Source organism: Mirounga leonina, unplaced genomic scaffold, assembly GCF_011800145.1.
Source record: "Mirounga leonina isolate KUSES-001 unplaced genomic scaffold, KU_Mleo_1.0 Mir_53, whole genome shotgun sequence".
Classification (NCBI taxonomy): domain Eukaryota; kingdom Metazoa; phylum Chordata; class Mammalia; order Carnivora; family Phocidae; genus Mirounga; species Mirounga leonina.
In genome coordinates this window covers 87,461,312-87,479,870 of record NW_023270807.1, presented here as the reverse complement: position 1 = coordinate 87,479,870, position 18,559 = coordinate 87,461,312, and the positions used below count along the sequence as shown (strand labels likewise).

Here is an 18,559-nt window from a genome sequence, read left to right as displayed (position 1 = left end):
TCAGTCGTTAAGCATCTGCCTTCAGCTCAGGTCATGATCCCAGGGTCCCGGGATCGAGCCCCGCGTCGGGCTCCCTGCTTGGCGGGAAGCCTGCTTCTCCCTCTCCCATTCCACCTGCTTGTATTCCCTCTCTCGCTGTGTCTCTCTCTGTCAAATAAATAAATAAAATCTTTAAAAAAAAAAAATTCTATGTGCCGATTCCTGTTTTTCCATTTGAAATACTGTTTGGTAAATTTTATAGCATCTTATTATATGTGTACATCTCCATATGTAACACATTTAGAATTATATAGTAACATAGGGATGTTTTCCATTAAGCTTTTTCATTATCTTTCTGTTATTCTTATCTTCTTCCCCACTAAACCAAATGCTCATATGTGTGTACATGAGCTTTCCCTAGAATATTTGGATTGACATTAGAATTGGAAATAGACGAGCATCAGTGTTTAAGATGAGTAGTGAATTATTGATGTCTGGCTATTAGCAACCTGAAAAGCTTTTCTCTTTACATTTATAAACTGATTACTCAGGTTTCTTTTGCACAGTCTTTCCTAATTAACTCTGCCTGTAGTCATTTCAATAATTCCCTCCACCCTTGAATATAAACTGTAGTAATCAGATGGGCACACATGTTAATACACATATATAAGCTGTCACCTTGGCCCAGTTTCAGTTTCCCACCTAACTTCCCAGTTCGGTATCCTCAACAAATTGTGACTAAGAAGCTAATATGAAGAAAATCCTTTGGGGCGCCTGGGTGGCTCAGTTGGTTAAGCGACTGCCTTCGGCTCAGGTCATGATCCTGGAGTCCCTGGATCGAGTCCCGCATCGGGCTCCCTGCTCGGCAGGGAGCCTGCTTCTGCCTCTGACCCTCCCCCCTCTCATGCGCTCTCTGTCTCAAATAAATAAAATAAAATCTTTAAAAAAAAAAAAAAGAAAAAAGAAAATCCTTTGATGACCTTCTTCATGTGCCTTCTTTAATAGAAATACCAAGTTTTTAACACCCTCCTTTCAGCATAATCTTAAGGAAAGTCACAGTGAACCAAGCAGCCTCATATTTACTTGGTTCCATGAAGGCCTCTAACTTCAAAATTAAATATGTAAATTTACAGATTAAAAGCATAGGCTTAGGAGAAAAGCAGACCTGCTACTATCTAGAATCTTCCAAACTGTGTGATTTAGACAAATAATAATTCTTTGAGTTTATAATTAAAGAAATTAAAGGCATGATAAATACTAAATAGGGTAGTAGTTATCAATACATGTGTATGTTTACAAATATGCACACACACACACATATACATAGAATATGCTTTAAGGCACCTGGATGGCTCAGTTGGTTGGGTGTCCGACCCTTGGTTTTGGCTCAGGTCATGATCTCAGGGTTGTGAGATCAAGCCCTGCTTCAGGCTCCACACTCAGTGGGGAGTCTGCTTGAGATTCTCTCTCCCTCTGCCCCTCCCCCTGCTCATGTGTTTGCTCTCTCTCTCTAAAACAAAAAAAAGAATACACATATATACACTATGTGCTTAGCACATCCCTGGCATATAGTAAATATTAAATGGTAGATACATATATTTCTAGATATGTATAGAGTAATACACACATACTTATAGCATAACAGATTATTAAATAACAGATGTACATTAATGCTGAAAAAAGACCCAAACTGAGATTTATATATTTGTTTTAGAACTTGTAAATTTAAAACCTTGGTTGAATAAAACTAAGACATCTAAATGAGGTGTTTTTATGTAAAATATTTCATACAACAGAGCAGATAATTATAAATGTATTAATTCCTGCTAAACTTTTAAAATAAAGATTTTTAGCATATAATGTTTGAAACAGTATATTTTTCTTAATTTTATTCTAAGCATTTTCAGGTCAAGAACCATAGGCTGCATTTCTTTGTATTTCCCATACTATGTACACTGCCATACATACAGAACACACTTGAGATACTTATTATATGAATGAGATATTAATTCATCTTTTTAGAAATTGTTTATAATTTTAATGAATTCTGTTAATAAGTTTAACAAATGTTCTTAAAAGTGCTCTTAAGTAGTTCTCAAAAGATTGTCTGGAAATATCAAGGACTGCAGCTGTTTGCACTTAGGGTTGGTGGCCAGGAAATCCTGAAGATGCCATTAAGCATCAAAAAGAGATTTAAATTTTGTTCTCTGAAGACTTGTCTCCAGACCTTAGGTTTCTTTAAAGTAATACGTCTGTTACCTCTATAATGCATGTTTAAGCCCAGAGACTTACACTTGTACTTTGCTCTAAAAGAAAACAATAGAAATTGCAGCTCACTTAGACATTTTAGAGTTCCTGTAGGTGCCTATTCAAGTTTAGAGGGGACTTTTCCAAAGTAGTTTGGTAGCAATACAGGTCTATTTGAAGACCCTTTCATAACTTATTTATCTATATTTATTTTTAAGTTTTTAACATTTATCTGTTTATGTCTATATTCTTCACAAGTTCATACATTTTTTTCATTTTAATATTTATAAATTTTCGTGTTTCAGTATTTTAAAAATTTTTTTTACTACCTCTCACAATTCTATGGCTTATGGAAACACCTGGCCAGGAAAGTAGCATCTACACATAGATCAAAACCAAGTAATAAATGCAGTACAGTAAAAGGAAGAACATTCATTTATCATAAGAGATATATTTCTATCTATAATCTCTCTTAAACCATGGAGTATAAAATTTATAACTACTAAAATTGTGTCTATAAATTGTGCATAATATGTCCTTTGCAAATACTTGAATTTATTTTTGTTTAAATATGCATCTAGTTCTTTCTTACTAATAATTTTATATTTACTCATAGCTCATGGTTTATTAAGAGAATTTAAAGAAATTCATCATACTTTTCAGAAGGAATTATAAATTATTATTTTAGAATTTAGTATGAGCATACACCCTGATACTATGTATTAGCAACTTAAAGTAGATAAACAGAAGAGTAACTTGTACAAATACTAAAAGTATCCCTTTTTTGAAAAGGGCTACCAGACCAAAACCAATGAAACATCCAATAAAACAGAAACTCTCTTAGAGCAGGGATTTTTGTCTGTATGGTTCACTGCTATCTCCCTACGCTATAAGAGACAGTAAGCACAGTAGGTACGACATGATTATTGCTAGGTGAACAGATTTGATTTTTCAGTTTTGCTTGTTTTTCTATTTTAAAAATTTCACTAATCCTCAAGAGATTGTAGGGAAACCTAAGAAATGTTTGCCCTGACTCCTAGTTGCAGTTTGAGCTTGTGCTTTTTGATAAAATGACAAAATAGATGTTGAATTACTCAAATCTGGAGCTAGTCAACATTTCAGTGAGACAAGAGGAAAGCTAAGCAAGATAAGTAAAATTAATAGGAAAGGAGGAACGGGTTTACTTTTTTTTTTTTTTTTTTAAGTTTTGCCAGTAACACTTTGTTATAAGATGTAGCTTTATATTTCTTACCCAATCAGTTGCATACTTGATATGTGCAAAAAATAAGTGTGCATATTTTATAAAGTAGATCATTGAAATAAAGTATTAACTAAACTTTAGGTATGTTAGAATCACCTGGAAGGCTTGTTAAAACAGATTGCTGGGCCCATCCTCAGAATGTATGATTTTAGTTGCTCTGGAATGGGGTCCAAGAATTTGCATTTCTAACAAATTTCCAGGTAATGTTGTTGCTGCTGGTCTGGAGACCATACATTGAGACCCTAATCTAAACAAGTGATTCATAAATCTCCCTCTGCTATCTCTCCCAAAAAAGAAAATTAAAGTACACTGTCATTTTTCTTAACTAACAACAACAACAAAAAAAAAATCTGTAGTCCAGTCTATAAAAATTTGCATCATTCTCTTGATTTTTTTAAAACGTATCTCAATTAAAAGATACATTTTGGAGACTTTTTAAACGAAGCACTAATGATTCACTGTAACAAAATGTATGAATTATGATTTCCAGTAAGAAAAGTTTTAAGTGAATAATAATCATCGTATAAAATGAGTAGCTTTATTTGTGAAGTCCAAAGGTCAAGACATTCGTATTTGTCAAAGTGGTATTTCCAAATGATAATTCAGAAGAAATGTTTTATTGTTGTTGTTCTTTATTATTACCAGGAGGCTTTTCCTGTGTAGTGTTGCAGCAATCAAACAAGCTTTTCCAGTTCATGGATGATCACAAATAATACAGCTACACTATTATACAACAAATTAATATTTTGAATTTACTTTAAAATCTATGAATGCTGTTCTTTTGGAATAGTTATTGGGAGTACCTGGTGTAATAGAATTTTAAAGCTGCAGGGTATACCACATAGGATCTGATCCAAACCCCTTAGTTTACAGACATCCAGTCTGAGTGTTTTATGATATACTTCAGCCTTGGAAGGCCCCAAACAAGACTGGAAACTCAGTGTTTTGATTCCTAGTTTGGTATTCTTTCCATTGCCCTAGTTACTTTACCAGAAGGTATTTGAATTAAATATTTTCAAATATTTGTTTGATGAAGTATATAAGATTCACATATACTAGCATTATATAGCAGGATAGAAACAGAGTTTGTCTGGTACAGGGACAATAAACTTTGTGCAATTATTTACTTTTTTATCTCTGTTTCTTAATTTATTATTATCCAGATAAGATCAGTTAAAAATAACAGGACCTTGGTTTCTTTTTTATAAATATGTTTCAGGTATCTTATGTAGTACTTATGGAAATAATCATAAGAGACCATATACATTCCTACCACGTGATGCTAGAAATAGGGCTGTATGTTTCTTTATTCCTTGCATGAAATAAAATATAGGCCCAATGTCACTCTTAGTAGTCTTTGGATATTCAGTAATGTGCTTCTGTGCAATTCAGAATTTATTGTTAAATTTGGCTTTCTACTAACATTTTTTAAGTTATTCTTTTTTTCTGTTTTCATAATAAAGACCAAATATTCTGTAATTGACATTATTGAGGAATGAGACTTTCTTAAAGCTTATTTTACTTGTTAAGCAATTACTGGGGGCAGTGGACAGGCATAGGCAGGGCAGGAAAGGGGGCCCACCCAGAGGCTGGCTGGCTGCAGCATGGCTCATGAGCTGGCACACTGATGCTCAAGTGCATGGTGCTTGGTGAGACAGGGTGGTGGACAAGACATGCTTACTCATGAGTTGTGCCACTGACACCTTCCTGGAGGAGTGGTGCCCACCATCTTCAGTGCAGTCAGCCTCAGTGTAGAGAGCAGGCAGCACCTCCTGAGGCTCTGTGACACAACGGGCATGATCACACAGGAGAACTATCATCTGAGGCCTTCATCTTATCCAATGACTGTTGTCTTCCTTTTATGCTGCTCTGTGGCCTCATTTCAAAATGTGAAGGAGGAGTGGGCACCAGAACTTAGGGAGTACACACTAAATGTGCCTCGCTTAATAGGAACTCAGACTGATCTGCGAGGTGACCTCACAGCTGTAGCAAGACTGAATAATACGGAAGAAGAACCTGTATGTATAGAACAAGGACAGAAACTAGCAAAAGAGACAGGAGCTCCCATGTGGAAAGTTCAGCTTTAACCCAGAAAGGATTGAAGACAGTGTGTGATGAGGCTGTCATAGCCATTTTAACTCCAAAGAAACACACAGTTTAGTTAAAAAAAAAAAAAAGTATCAAGATGTATAAACAGTTTTTTGATTATATGAGAAATATTTTCAGTGGCCAAGGAAATGGTCTGTTTCTCTCAGAAAGCAATTGAAGTGCTACAGTTATACCCAGACCTCTTCTAAATAGTGAAGAAGTTTAGAACTGGAAAGAAGGTGGGGAGGGGGGGAACCCCTGTCCTTAGAGTTTTACAAATTCATTAAGAATGTTTCCTAAATGTCCAAGCAGCAGAAAACAGCATTCTGAAACACAATCTATCATAAACATTTTGTTTCAGCTGGAAGGTACAGTCTTTCAGGCTGTTTCATAGGTTAAAAAGCTATAGTCCCATCATGTTGTAACTACATAAAAAACAGTGCTGTAAGTGGAGCTGCCTGGCTTAAACCATACTTGTTTCTGCACAGTCCTTATGGAATCTGCGAAAAGAAATATCTTCTCCCTTGGCTCCAATTAATTGTAAGAGCAAGAGCATGTAAGTCACTTTCTGTTCCAGTATACCCAGAGTGGTAAAATCATAAGACTAGCCACATAGCCAGAGGTCACTCTAAGGATAGAGGAGAGGGCCATTCATGAGGATAAAATATATAAAATAAAATTTTTTTAAAAAGCAATGTCTTATTATCACTTGTGTACAAGTTAGGTTTATGTAACCTAAATATTTATTTATAAAAGCTTAATGTGCTTTCTTAAAGAATGCCAAACGTATAATAAGGTCATAAGTGCCTTTATCATGAGCACTAAAACTGTACACATTTTAGGTAATGTGCTTTTAACTGTAACAAGGCATCTGGCAAAAAAAAATAATAATTACTGAGATGTTACTTTTTGTTTCACCTTATGTTAATTGGTCATAATCCTGCCAGTAACCATAAAAGTACCCTTAATAAGTCTTTGGCTGAGTACTGATGTGCCCACACTTGGGATAAAACTCCATAAGGAAAGAACCATCAGGAATTAGTAGGCTACATAGCAGAATGGGAACAATTCACATTCCTGACAGCCAAGTTGGAAAAACTTTCTAATATGTGGGGCATGAAGTAGAATTATCAGGAGGATCACACCCTAGTAGTGGGGGTTACTGAGCCCTAGACTAAAAGCCTCCTGAATCTGCTCTAACAAAACTTAAAATCAAACCTGGAAAGGGTCAAACTAATCTCAAGTAACTACATGCCAGAAAAAGGTCCAACACTCTATAAGGGAATACAAGAAAATCCAGCATTCACCACAGTAAAACTCACATGTATTAGTTTTCTAGGGCTATTATAATAAATTACCACAAACATGGTGTGACTTAAAACAAGAGAAGTTTATTCTTTCACTATTCTAGAGGCCAGAAGTCTGAAATCAAGTTAAGCAAGGAAGAAAGCAGAGGGAAGGTGGTGGGATCCAGATGGACATTGGCTGCAGCCTTGCACAAAGAAGCTCCCCAGTGACCATAGATCCAGCTGAAGCAGTCAGTACTAGAGGAGAAAGTACTCGGGTGTCTGAGTTTATTCAACATAACAGCCTGTTGAATGACTTGGGACCATTATGAGTATTGATTCTTATATTATAGTTGAAGTTGCAAGAAACCTCTGCTGCTGAACAATACCAGTTCCTTCAGTACACTGGTTTCAAGAACCATTGAGACTTCTTCAGAGATAACAATAATAATGAAAAATCTCTCAGAAGATAATATAAAGAAGAATTCACCTAAATGTCTTATAACAGCCTGGCAGACTCTGCTTTTTTAAACCAAGAAATTGTCTCTGGCAAGCACTGCTTTGAAGACTGAAAAATGAATGTCAGGAAATAAATAAATAAATAAAAGCTCGCAGTGCCACTTCCCTCATGACTGCCCCCAAGCAGTTCGGCAAGCTTTGTGGAGAAGAAGGAACTCTGTTTCAAGTATGTGAATCGTGGACAAAATTTGACCATTTCCCAGACCTGTCATTACCAATGTGGGCACATAAATGAATGTTTTTGAACTTCTTTTGCAGAAAGATGTCATAACTCCTGTGTCAGCTCAAAGATATTGCCGAGGATATTCTGTCACATAAGTGCCAGAGCACTGTGTGGTACGTTATAAAAGATACTCATCACAAGAATGGTCAAGACACATGACAAGACCTACCAGAAGACAAAAAATAGATACAGTATTAATTTAAAACAAACCTCTTGATGGGATTGTGTCTCCCAACTTTTTTTTTTAAGGTTTATTTATTTATTTATTTATTTATTTATTTATTTATTTGAGAGAGAGAGAGAGAGAGAGAGAGCATCAGCGGGAGGGGCAGAGGGAGAAGAGAATCCCAAGCAGACTGAGCGTAGAGCCCCATGCAGGGCACCATCTAACGACCCTGAGATCACAACCTGAGCCGAAACCAAGAGTCAGACGTTCAATTGACTGTTCCACTGAGGCACCCCTCCCAACTTTTTTATGGAGCTTTACTTTACCCTAAAACACTGAGATTGTAGCAAAATGTAATTGCAGATGGGGAAGGCAATTATGCAGAATCCACTGCAAATCAAAATAAGCAGAGAAGTTTACTGTGTATACTAAGATGCTCAAAGAGAGTAGGTGGTCCTCAAATGAGATGGCATGTTGGATGAAAACACACACTGGAATATAAGCAGGTTATCATAAACCACGTGGCTTTGGTCATGTACCTTCAACATGATGATGAAGGAATGGTCGTAACTCCACTGCCAGAACGTAGACTTGGCATGTGAAGCACGCCGATTCCTCACTGTATAGCAATTGTGCACTTGCATGTCAGGAATGGTATGATGATGACGTTCTCCAAACACTGTTCCTTTGCTTGGAGGGATGTGGCCTCCCCAACCATCACCCTCCTGAGGATGTTGGTGACAAGGCCATTGTTTCTACATTAGGAGATAATATTATATAATAGTGTTGGACACAGTACAGTAAGCTGGTAAGGACCTAAAATGGCTAGAAGTGAGGTACTGGCGAGTGGCGGTGCCAAGACAGGCAGAGAATGATTCACCTGACACCATCAGGTTGTAGAACTGTGTTAGTCTGCCAGGACCGCTGTAACGAAGTACCGTCACCTGAGGGCTTCAACAAAAATTGATTTGCTCACAGATCTAGAAACTAGAAGTCCAAAATCAAGTAGCCTGCTGGGTCGGTTTCTCCTGATACCGCTCTCCTGGCCCTGCAGACAACTGCTTTCTCACTGTGTCCTCCTTTGTCCTTTTGCTCTGCACGGTTGGCTGTGCTATTTCCTCCTCTTTTTTATAAGGACACAAGTCCTGTTGGATTAGGGCCCCACCCATATGACCTCATTTGACCTTAAGTATCATATTTAAAGGCCCTATCTCCAAATACAGTCACCTGGTGAGGGCTTCAACCTATGAATTTGGGGGAGCATACAATTCAGTCCATAACAGGGATACAGAGGGTGGAACATATTTGCCAGGACTGGAAAGCCATGTAGAACTGGTGTGCTATGCTTGATTGTATTATGAGACAGGTAATCCGTGGATACTTTATTAGGAAAATGGAAATCTAGGATCTTCTAGGTCTTTTGGACCCCTGTACCTCTGAAGGAACTCTTACCACCCGACCCTGGTAGACCATTCAGAAAAGTTTTTCTGACTCCAGTTTGATGAATTCCACATTATCAAAGTCCACCCAAGGACACAAGCCTGATGTGGGACTTCCTGAACGATTCTCTTGCCTAAGCTGAATCTCTCCTGCTCTTCTTCCCAGCAGCCACCTCTGAGTCCAGAGAAATAAGCATACACGGACTTCCTACTTCCGTAAGATTCATCAGAGCTGTGCTGTTTCCATGTACCAGAGCCAGGATGAGGAACAGCAGGGGCAGATCCTTACAGTTTTCTAGGACTGGGTTGCAGGTGTCTGGAAGGAGCACAGTGGGCCTGCAAGTGACCCAGGATCGTTGGTCCCGTCAGCACAGCCAACTGCTTAAGTAGTGCCACCCAAAAACGTGTCTGATCTTTCATGAGGGATTAGGATCTCTGTCCCTCCCTTCCTCTCTGCTGCTGCTTCCCCATGTTTGATTCTAGACTGAGATGTCCTATAAATGTATTTAGTTTTGAAAAAATAAAAAGTGTAACTCATAGTTGACTTTAGTCAAATTACTAAATTTCTCTGCATAAAATTCCTCATTTATGAAATTGGAGTAAGAATTCATGCCGTCACAGGATTGTCCTACAGATTGTGTAAGAACTTACGTAAGCCACTAGCACTGTACCTAGAACGTGGCAGGCACTCAGAACATTTTCATTAGCTTTCTTCTTCTGTGATAGTACCAAGTAGGAGAATAAAGGAGAAAAGGTTTGGAGACGAAAGAAGGAAGGGAAGAGTTAAAAGTTCCGCTTTTACAGAAATGATTTGGCATCAGCGCACTCAAAGCTATAAGAAATTTGTAAACTTGAAACAACATCCTGCAGAACATGTTGTGAATTACAGACTGTTCTAAGCAGTTGGAATGGCATTGTACCATATCTGACTTGAATTATTATTACTGCCCTAACACCATATAGTGACAGCAGGTAATTCCAGATTTATCCATTAAAATTTCCTGGTTAATGTGTTAATAAATATTGTAAATTAATTAAAAGGCACCATCCAGAGTTTCGTGAACTGTTACGGCATCTCCTACTTAAAACCTTTGTCTCTTCCCATTGCCCATAGTATGAGTATGAGCTCCTGCAGCATGCATGTTCCTTCAGTCCCTACTTACCCCTGCAGCCTCACCTTCCTCCACCCAGCTACCTGGGCTCTTACCTCTAATTCAGGCTCCCACCAATTTGAACTATTTGGGGTTTCTGTTCCCTGGACTCTGACACATGCAGTACAGTCTACCTGAGACACGCTTTCCATCTCTTCTCCTGGCCAGTTCCTGATTATCCTTTATTCTCCTGCAGAGCCTAAATGAGGTAACCCTTCTAGAAAGGATCCTGTATTGTTGTATATTTCGCCCCTAGCCTAGTACCAGGCACGTTAGGATTTCAGTAAATACTTGTTAAGTAAATGAATTAGTACTCAACCTAAATGCAAAGGATTGTAATGATAATTTTCCATTACATATATAGTTGTATAACCTGTTATTTATTTATTTTTTTTTTTAAGTAGGCTCCATGCCCAGTGTGGGGCTTAAATTCACCACCCTGAGATCAAGACCTGAGTCAGGATCAAGAGTAAGACGCCTAACCCACTAGCTACCCAGGCAACCCCTGTTAATTTTCAAATCCCATTTAAGTAGGAAAAGAAGTAGTTTATTCTTTAGTATACATACCATGTCCTACATTATACAATGCATGACATATAAGATGGATTAAGGTCTCCCTCCCCCTTATAACTGCTATAAGGAATTTCTTAAGTTTCTGTGCACTCATTCATTTTGATTTTAGCTTTTAAAAAAGGAAAAAAAATCAATACAGAGAAGAGAATTCTTGTAGAAAGGTTTTTCCTCTTAAAATTGTATCTAGTGAGGGTGCCTGGGTGGCTCAGTTGGCTGGGCAACTGCCTTCAGCTCAGGTCATGATCCTGGAGTCCTGGGATCGAGTCCCACATCGGGCTCCCTGCTCAGCGGGGAGTCTGCTTCTCCCTCTGACCCTCTTCCCTCTCGTGCTCTCTGTCTCTCATTCTCTCTCTCAAATAAATAAATAAAATCTTTAAAAAAAAAAATTGTATCTAGTGAAAATAACCTTAATAGTATTTTAAAAGTAGTCAAAAGATTTAGATTGTTGATATAAAATACCAAAAAGCATGTGTTTGTGGGGAAATATATGTTAAAAAGAAACATAAACAGTAAACCAAGTGATCACAATGAAGTTATGTAATCAGGTTGTTTCATTGCTCTTTCCTTTTTATAAAATTGTTGACATTCAGAAGAATTTTTTTTCAGGTACATCTGCTTAGAGATGGGAGAATGGGATCTAAAGGTAGTATAAAACAATTCTAAGAAAGTGAATGGTGTGTGAGCCTTTTTTTTATTTGCTTCACAAGTAATTCACTTGTAAAAAAATTAACATCTGCTATTTTGAAGCTAATCTTAGTGTATTGAATGCTCTTAACCATTTCTCAATCCCACAGTCTTTTATCTTGCTTCTCCTGCTGTGTTCCCACCACCCCTGATCCCATTAGCAAGCCTTGAGACAGCCTCAGACTTACCAAAGTACTGCTTTGGTTTCAGCTGCTCTTCTGCAAGAGGAAGTGAATGTTGGGGGTTTTCTCTGTGGTACAGTTGTGATAAAGCTGTGGTGGTCTTATCTCTCTCGTAGGTAGTGGCTCTTTATGACTACACAGCGAATCGATCAGATGAACTAACCATGCATCGCGGAGACATTATCCGAGTGTTTTTCAAAGATAATGAAGACTGGTGGTATGGCAGCGTAGGAAAGGGACAGGAAGGTTATTTTCCAGCTAATCATGTGGCTAGTGAAAGTAAGTTTTATGCTCCCTTCCTGGTTTACTAATATGGTATAACTGATAGTCCAAGATTTTATCATTTGCTACCTTTTAATTTACTTAATTTACCCTTTTGCTTATGTTTACCAATGGGTATTGCTTTTCGTTCTCATGATGCAAAAATAAATAAATACATACATACATAAAAAAGAGGGGGCAGTAATGCACTAGAAAGCTACTCCATTCTGAGATTGGAATATTTGCTTCACAGACTTATCCCGGGGGCCCTGCCTGTCTGGCTGCCAACATTCCTCTTCAGCCCTTTCTGCCCACCGCCTGCTCCACACACAGTTATGTCGGCCCTTCTGTGGCCACAGTGACTCCTCCGCCGACAGGCCCCGGCAGAACCTCTAGTTCCCCAAGCCCCATCCTTTGACTTTGTATACTTCAGTTCCACCTGGAACCTGTTAAAACAGACCTGCAGTTGACTGTTTCATTCTCAGGTAAATCAAGTCCCCATTTGTGAAAGGCCAAAGAAATGAGCTGGAGGAGAAATTCTAAACAGGAGTTGGTGAGAGCTGTAGCTTTACTACCAGGCCTTGAGAGGTGCAGATCGAACTGATGCAGAGAGCCTGGAGATGAAATAGCTTAAAGACTGAAGAAAGGGGAGAAGTATAATAGTGCTTCCTCAGAAGAATGCTTCCTAGTAGCAGTTCCCTCAGTAGTGTGGTAGGAAAGCCCAGCACTCAAAAGGTCAGGAAAATGCAGCACCAATACTGATACGCCTCAGTTTCCTCCTGTGAAATGAGGAAGTTGAGCTCTGTCACCTCTAAGCTTCCTTCCAGAAACACTGAAATTGTATAGTTCTGGTGTAAAATGTAGTATAGGCAGCCTCGAGAATACTCCATTTTGAATCATTATCGTTAAGTCTTTTGTTTCTGCAAAGAAGAAATTATTATAAATAACACTTGACTTTCAGGCTTGTCTGTAAAGCCCCATTTAACCCAAACTAGCTGAACAAAAGTACAATTGATTCCTAACCTAAGTTCTGAATTTTGAAAGCAAAAGAGATGAAGGAAGACGGGAAGAATAATTTATTTCATGAGTACTGGGTGCTGGGCTAGGCACAGATGAAATTAGTTCTCTTTCTGCACCCACCCCTCTGTCTGCACCCCGGTACTTCCCAGGGCCCCCCCGCCCCACTCTCCAGGGCTCCCTGTCTCTGCAGCTCTTTCCCTCAGCTTATCTGCTGCTTTCAGCAAACTCCTCCCCTCAAAAGTGCTAAGCGTCTCAGAAATAACCCACTTCTCTCCCTCATGACAAAATTCTTCATTTCCTCCGTGCCACTGTTACAATTCTTCTTCTCTGAGTCGTAAATGATGAGAGCTCTTAAGCTATTTTTAATGTTCAAAAGAGGATACGTAATGGAGAAAAATAAAGGCAGTGTGGAAGGAAGAAATTTTAGGGCAAGTTAATTCCCAGTCATTTTTCACAAGCTCAGTACTTGTCACTTCCAGGTCGCCTCACATATCTCAGTTTCTTCCCTCCCCTTCCCAGTGAGGCTTTCCCACTGGCTCAGTAGCTCTAGTTCAGCAGGAGTAGCTTCCATGTTCAAATCCAGAGAGCTACCTGCACAATCATAGTCGCTCCTCCTGAGTATGTCTGTAATTTTCACTAGATATTACAATCCATTGTTTCTGCCAGACACGAGTGGAAACATTTAGACTCTTTTTTCCTTAGACAGTATAAAGATGATGTGTGTATTTCCAGGGAGGATAGTATTAGATTTTTAACTTTAGAATCTAGTTAGTTTGCAGAAATAACCTCTTAGGCTTATGAATCTTGAGAGGCTATAGATACTTGATCCACAGTGGGTTAAAAATCCATTGAAATTAGCTTTTTTTCCCCATAATAACCAAAGTGCGACTTCTGAAGCATACCGCAAAGATGCTTGGTGGCCGCATGCAGAAATTGATTCCATGTTTCAAGTAGCGACCATCCTCAGACTACCAGAATTCCTTACTGTATCCCAGAAGAATTAATACTTTTCTTGTGGCATCAGTCACTGCTTCTTGAAAAAGCCTTTTAAAGGCCAGAACAAAGAATTCTCAGAAAACCTGAGAATATAATGATTGAATTCTCACTTCATCGGGGCTTATCTTCTTTTCCCTTTTATCCTACTTTATAACCTGAATTTAACAAAAACTCACCTGCTCAGTTTTAACATGAGGGGGAAAAAAAGACCATCAGCAGCATATTCCACTCTAAAAATAGTAGGAGAAATTGTCCTTTATCTTTATCTGAAGCCAAATATGCAAGGCAAATGCTCTAAGGGAATGTATAGATGTGAACAGAATCTCTACCAACCATTCAGTTGAAAGCCATGTCCTCTAAGAGAACAACACAAAAGAAGTCCCCCCATCATTATAAAGACTTCTTTTGTATCTTAAGCCACCAGAAAAAAAACACGAACAGCTTCACTTAATGACATCTAACATCCTTTCCAATAAGAGATAAAGGAAGCTAATAATAAAATCAACCCATACACAAAGCCAATTAATATATCTTACAATTGTAGAATTTCAGTCAAGTGTATTTTACCAATTTCTCTCAATTCAGAGTTGCCCAGGGTTGTCATTTAACTGAAACACATTTTCTTTTTAGTCTTTGAAAATTCCCAAATAACTTCTTAGAGTCCATACCCTGAGTAGAGTAATTAGATTATATGAATTATAATCTCAGATTCGACCCTGTGAACTGATTCAAGTCATGTATAGCCCTAGCCCCGTGCTCATTTATTTTGTACCATCTTCCCAAATTATTCTTTGTCCACACCTCTGCCTGGCAAAAATCCTACCTGTTCTTCGGAGTCTGACACACCTACCACTTCTTGCATTGAGCATTTGCTATCCATATCAGAATCTGTCTTTGTTACCTCTCTTTTGAATAATGTCACATTCTACTGTATGTTACACTCACTTGTGAACATATCTGTTTCTGACCAGACTGTAAGCTCCTTGAGAGCAGAGACTGTCTTTTGAGCATCTTCTGTCTCCTCCAGCAGTACCTAGCAGATAACCTTGCATATAGCGGGTTCCTGGTGACTGTGAATTGAGATAAAATAAGCAAGTATCTGCATGACCACATAATAAGTGAAAATGACTTGTTTTACGTTTTTGAAATCCTGCTGATGAAAACTTTCCAATCATAAATTATGTTGTTTTGATAACTAATGTGTTATAATAGATCGCCTTAACACTGAGTGTCAAGTAGCTTATTGTTATACGAAGGAAGTGAATATCAAGATCTTTAGTTTCATATCTGCCCCCTTCTCCATCACTGTTTATTTTCCCCCATGGGTCAGTACGCCTCAGTTTGATTACGTGCACTCCTTGTTCAATTCCAGCATTATATCAAGAACTGCCTCCAGAGATAAAGGAGCGATCCCCTCCTTTAACCCCAAAGGAAAAAACCAAAATGGAAAAACCTTCTTCAGCTCCTCAAAAGGTAAATGTTTTCATGAATATGGATTGCATATGAACTTTAATTTTCACTCTCTCTGTATAAAATATTACTGCATTTTTCATGCTTATATATCTCATTGCTTGCATTATTATTTCTTTTAATATTGGCACCAACATTATGGAAAATATAAGGCAAATACTATTTCTATAATTATTATTATAATACTATTATAGCCATTTTCCAGATGAGGAAACCAAGGAGGCTCAGAGAGATTAAAGTAGACCCCAAGTCATAGCCCAAGTGATGGGGCATGGAACCAGAGTGGGACTTGGGACTTGACGTGTGAGCTCTTTCCAGTGTACACATGTTTCTAAACTGTGAGGCCGGCACGCTCATCGCCGCCACCTGAGGGGTGCGCGGTAATGCTAAAGGTCCTCAGGGCCCACAGAACAAGCATGTCCTACTTTCCCGGAGCGTTCCTCTTACTTGCTAGTAATTCAAAAAGGTTTCCAGTTAAAGTGAATATGGATATGTTAGCTAGAGAAGTGTCCTGTTTTTCAGCCTGTGCCATCAGATCCCCCAGGGCTGTCAGTCAGTATTCTTTTGATGATAGCAGTACTTCGGTAGAAAAGCTTAGTGAGCACTGCACCATCATATATATTACCTATTAAACTTATTTTATTATGTAACATTAACTCCTGCCTTAGGCTGAATAATGTCACTTCTTGACTCCTTGAACTGACATATACGAATACCATGTCATGATACAGTTGGGTTTCTCCCCCCCTCTCCCCCCCCCGGGGAGAGTGTTTTGACAGTTGAGCCTCTCATGTGTCATTCAGTCATTTAGCCATATTTATTGAGTGCTTCCTTCCATGCTGGGCATTCTATTAGTCCTCACTGAAACAGGATTGAGTAGGCAAAGCACTTACCCATCAGGAGCTTGCAGGCTGGTGGGTGACTATGGCAATTCCAACCGACTCTGGCAGGAACTAAAACGAAGGTCTGTGCGCAATGCATTGGGTTAGGGTTAGGAACACCCAGGAAGAAACCTTTGAAATGTGCCCCGGGAAGTCCAGGAAGAGTTTCCAGAGGGGGTCATGCTTGAGCTTATAGGTTTATAGGATGAAAAAGTATATGCTTTGTAGATAATCTTAGAAAAAGACATTCTAGCAGAGGGAATAACTTGAGAAAGGTGTGATATGGTACGGTTGGTGCTGTTTGGGGAACTTAGGGGCCAGTGGAGAGGATAGGAGAAATGCAAGGGCCAGGCCATGGAGAGCCTAGTGTGCTCTGCTGAGATGCTTAGGTTGTAAATCCATCAGACAAAGGGGATCCCCTAGAGGAGGTAGTCCAGGGAGTGACATGGACAGATTTGCATGTTAAAAATACATTCTAGTGGCAACATAGTGATTGGATTAGAGATATCTAAGACCTGGGTCAGGGAAATTCATTAGGAAACCATTGAAATAAAATCTAAAAGCCTAAACTAGTGGGGATGGAGGGGAGGATATAAGGTATAATTGACAGGATTTTATGATTGGATGTCATTAGGGAAATTGGAATCTAGGATTGTGCTAAAGCCCTGGCTTATTATACAACTGAATGGATGGTGGTATCCAGAAATAATAAAAGAGTAAGGAAGATTTGGGGATCTAGAGAAAGGCAGTGGTAGGGAGTAGGCTGTGACTTCATTTTTAGGTATCTTGATTTGTTAGTGGTGTCTGTAGTGCTCCCAGACAGAAATATCCCCTAGGGAGTCTGACATGCAGGACTGGAATTTGAGAAAAGGTTGGGCTTCAAATCACATGGGGAGGAATTAGTGTATTCATTGTATCACAGCAGAAGCCTCGAAGCCTGTGATGAAGGAGGTAGCCCAGAAAACAAACGTTGTTGAGTTCTGAGAGAAAGGCCAGGGACAGAATCCCAAATGAACACTAGTATTTCAGGGACAGTCTGAAGAGGAGGAGAGATTAAGAAAGAATAATCCAAAGTGGAAGGAAGAACCAGAAAAAAGTGCCCTGGAAACCAGGGGAGAAGAGAGGTTCAAGGAGGGTATAGTCAGCAGTGTCGGAGATGGTGAGTGAGTGTACCTGAGCATTTAGTGATCAGGAGAACTCAAGCACCCATGCAGAAGTATCAGTGATTGGTGCTGGTATGACGAGGCTTGTAGAGTAGAATGGAGCCTCAGCAAGTGAGCTCACGGAAGTCATGCCCAGAGCTTCACCTGGAGAAAAAAAAAGTCACACAGTGACTTGTGGGCGACACACCTCCAGGAATGACTTTTTAAATAAGTGGAGTGACATGGAAATTTATATACTAGGGAGATAAAACCAATGGAGCAGTTCAGGTTGGAGATAGATAAAGCACACATGGATCTTGGAGGAAGCAAGAGGTTTTTATCAGAAGCCAGGTTGATAAATTAGTCTTGGCTTAGAGCAGGGGTTCTCAACCTAGGGTGATTTTGCCTCCCAGGAGACATTTGGCAATGTCAGGAGATGTTTTTGCAAATATATGCATGTGGGGGGATACCACTGGCATCTAACGGGCAGAGGTCATAGATATTGCTAAACATGTAGAATGCACAGGACCACCCCCACCCCACCCAAGGATTATCTGGCCAAAAATGTCAGCAGTGCTGAACTTAGAGCAGTGCCCCCTCTACATCAGTGAGGGATGCAGAGAAGTTGATAGAGCGGAGGTCTAGAAATTAAGGATACTGTTATGTTCTCCAAAACCTAAAAGAGGTCCACTTCAAAAGGGAGGGTCAAGGGAGTTAGGAAGAATAGTGACCGGCAGAGCACTTGTGTAAGGGCAGTAGGAACAGGAGCTCGTCTGGGACATGCACAGGTTCGTGAATAGTGCTGAGAGCTGCTGTTTGGATACCGTAAAAATGTAGGGGGCGTAATTTTGTGTAGTTGGATTTTTTTTCTTCAGTACTTAGCAGTGGAGAAGGCATATTTGTTTTGATATATAGTTGAGGCAGTTGTGAATGTGATCAAGCACAAGAGGATAAGCGACTTGATCCTGTTTATAGAGAGTCACTGGAGTGA

At 39.2% G+C, this 18,559-nt stretch overlaps 1 protein-coding gene and 1 pseudogene across 11 annotated transcripts in view; both read left to right on the top strand.

The window, feature by feature from the left end:
• AHI1 (Abelson helper integration site 1) overlaps nt 1–18,559 on the top strand; it is a 227,252-nt gene that overhangs the window by 167,652 nt on the left and 41,041 nt on the right. For 5 of the 11 annotated variants that reach the window (XM_034990728.1, XM_034990725.1, XM_034990726.1 and 2 more), the window contains 2 exons: nt 11,915–12,077; nt 15,448–15,548. In XM_034990728.1, coding sequence (XP_034846619.1) covers nt 11,915–12,077; nt 15,448–15,548 — 264 coding nt within the window. Of the gene's footprint in view, nt 1–11,538; nt 11,576–11,914; nt 12,078–15,447; nt 15,550–18,559 lie in introns of those variants that run through there. The other 6 variants (XR_004676571.1, XR_004676570.1, XR_004676572.1 and 3 more) reach the window with 4 other exon arrangements.
• Nucleotides 2,848–6,295, top strand: LOC118000820 (annotated as a pseudogene).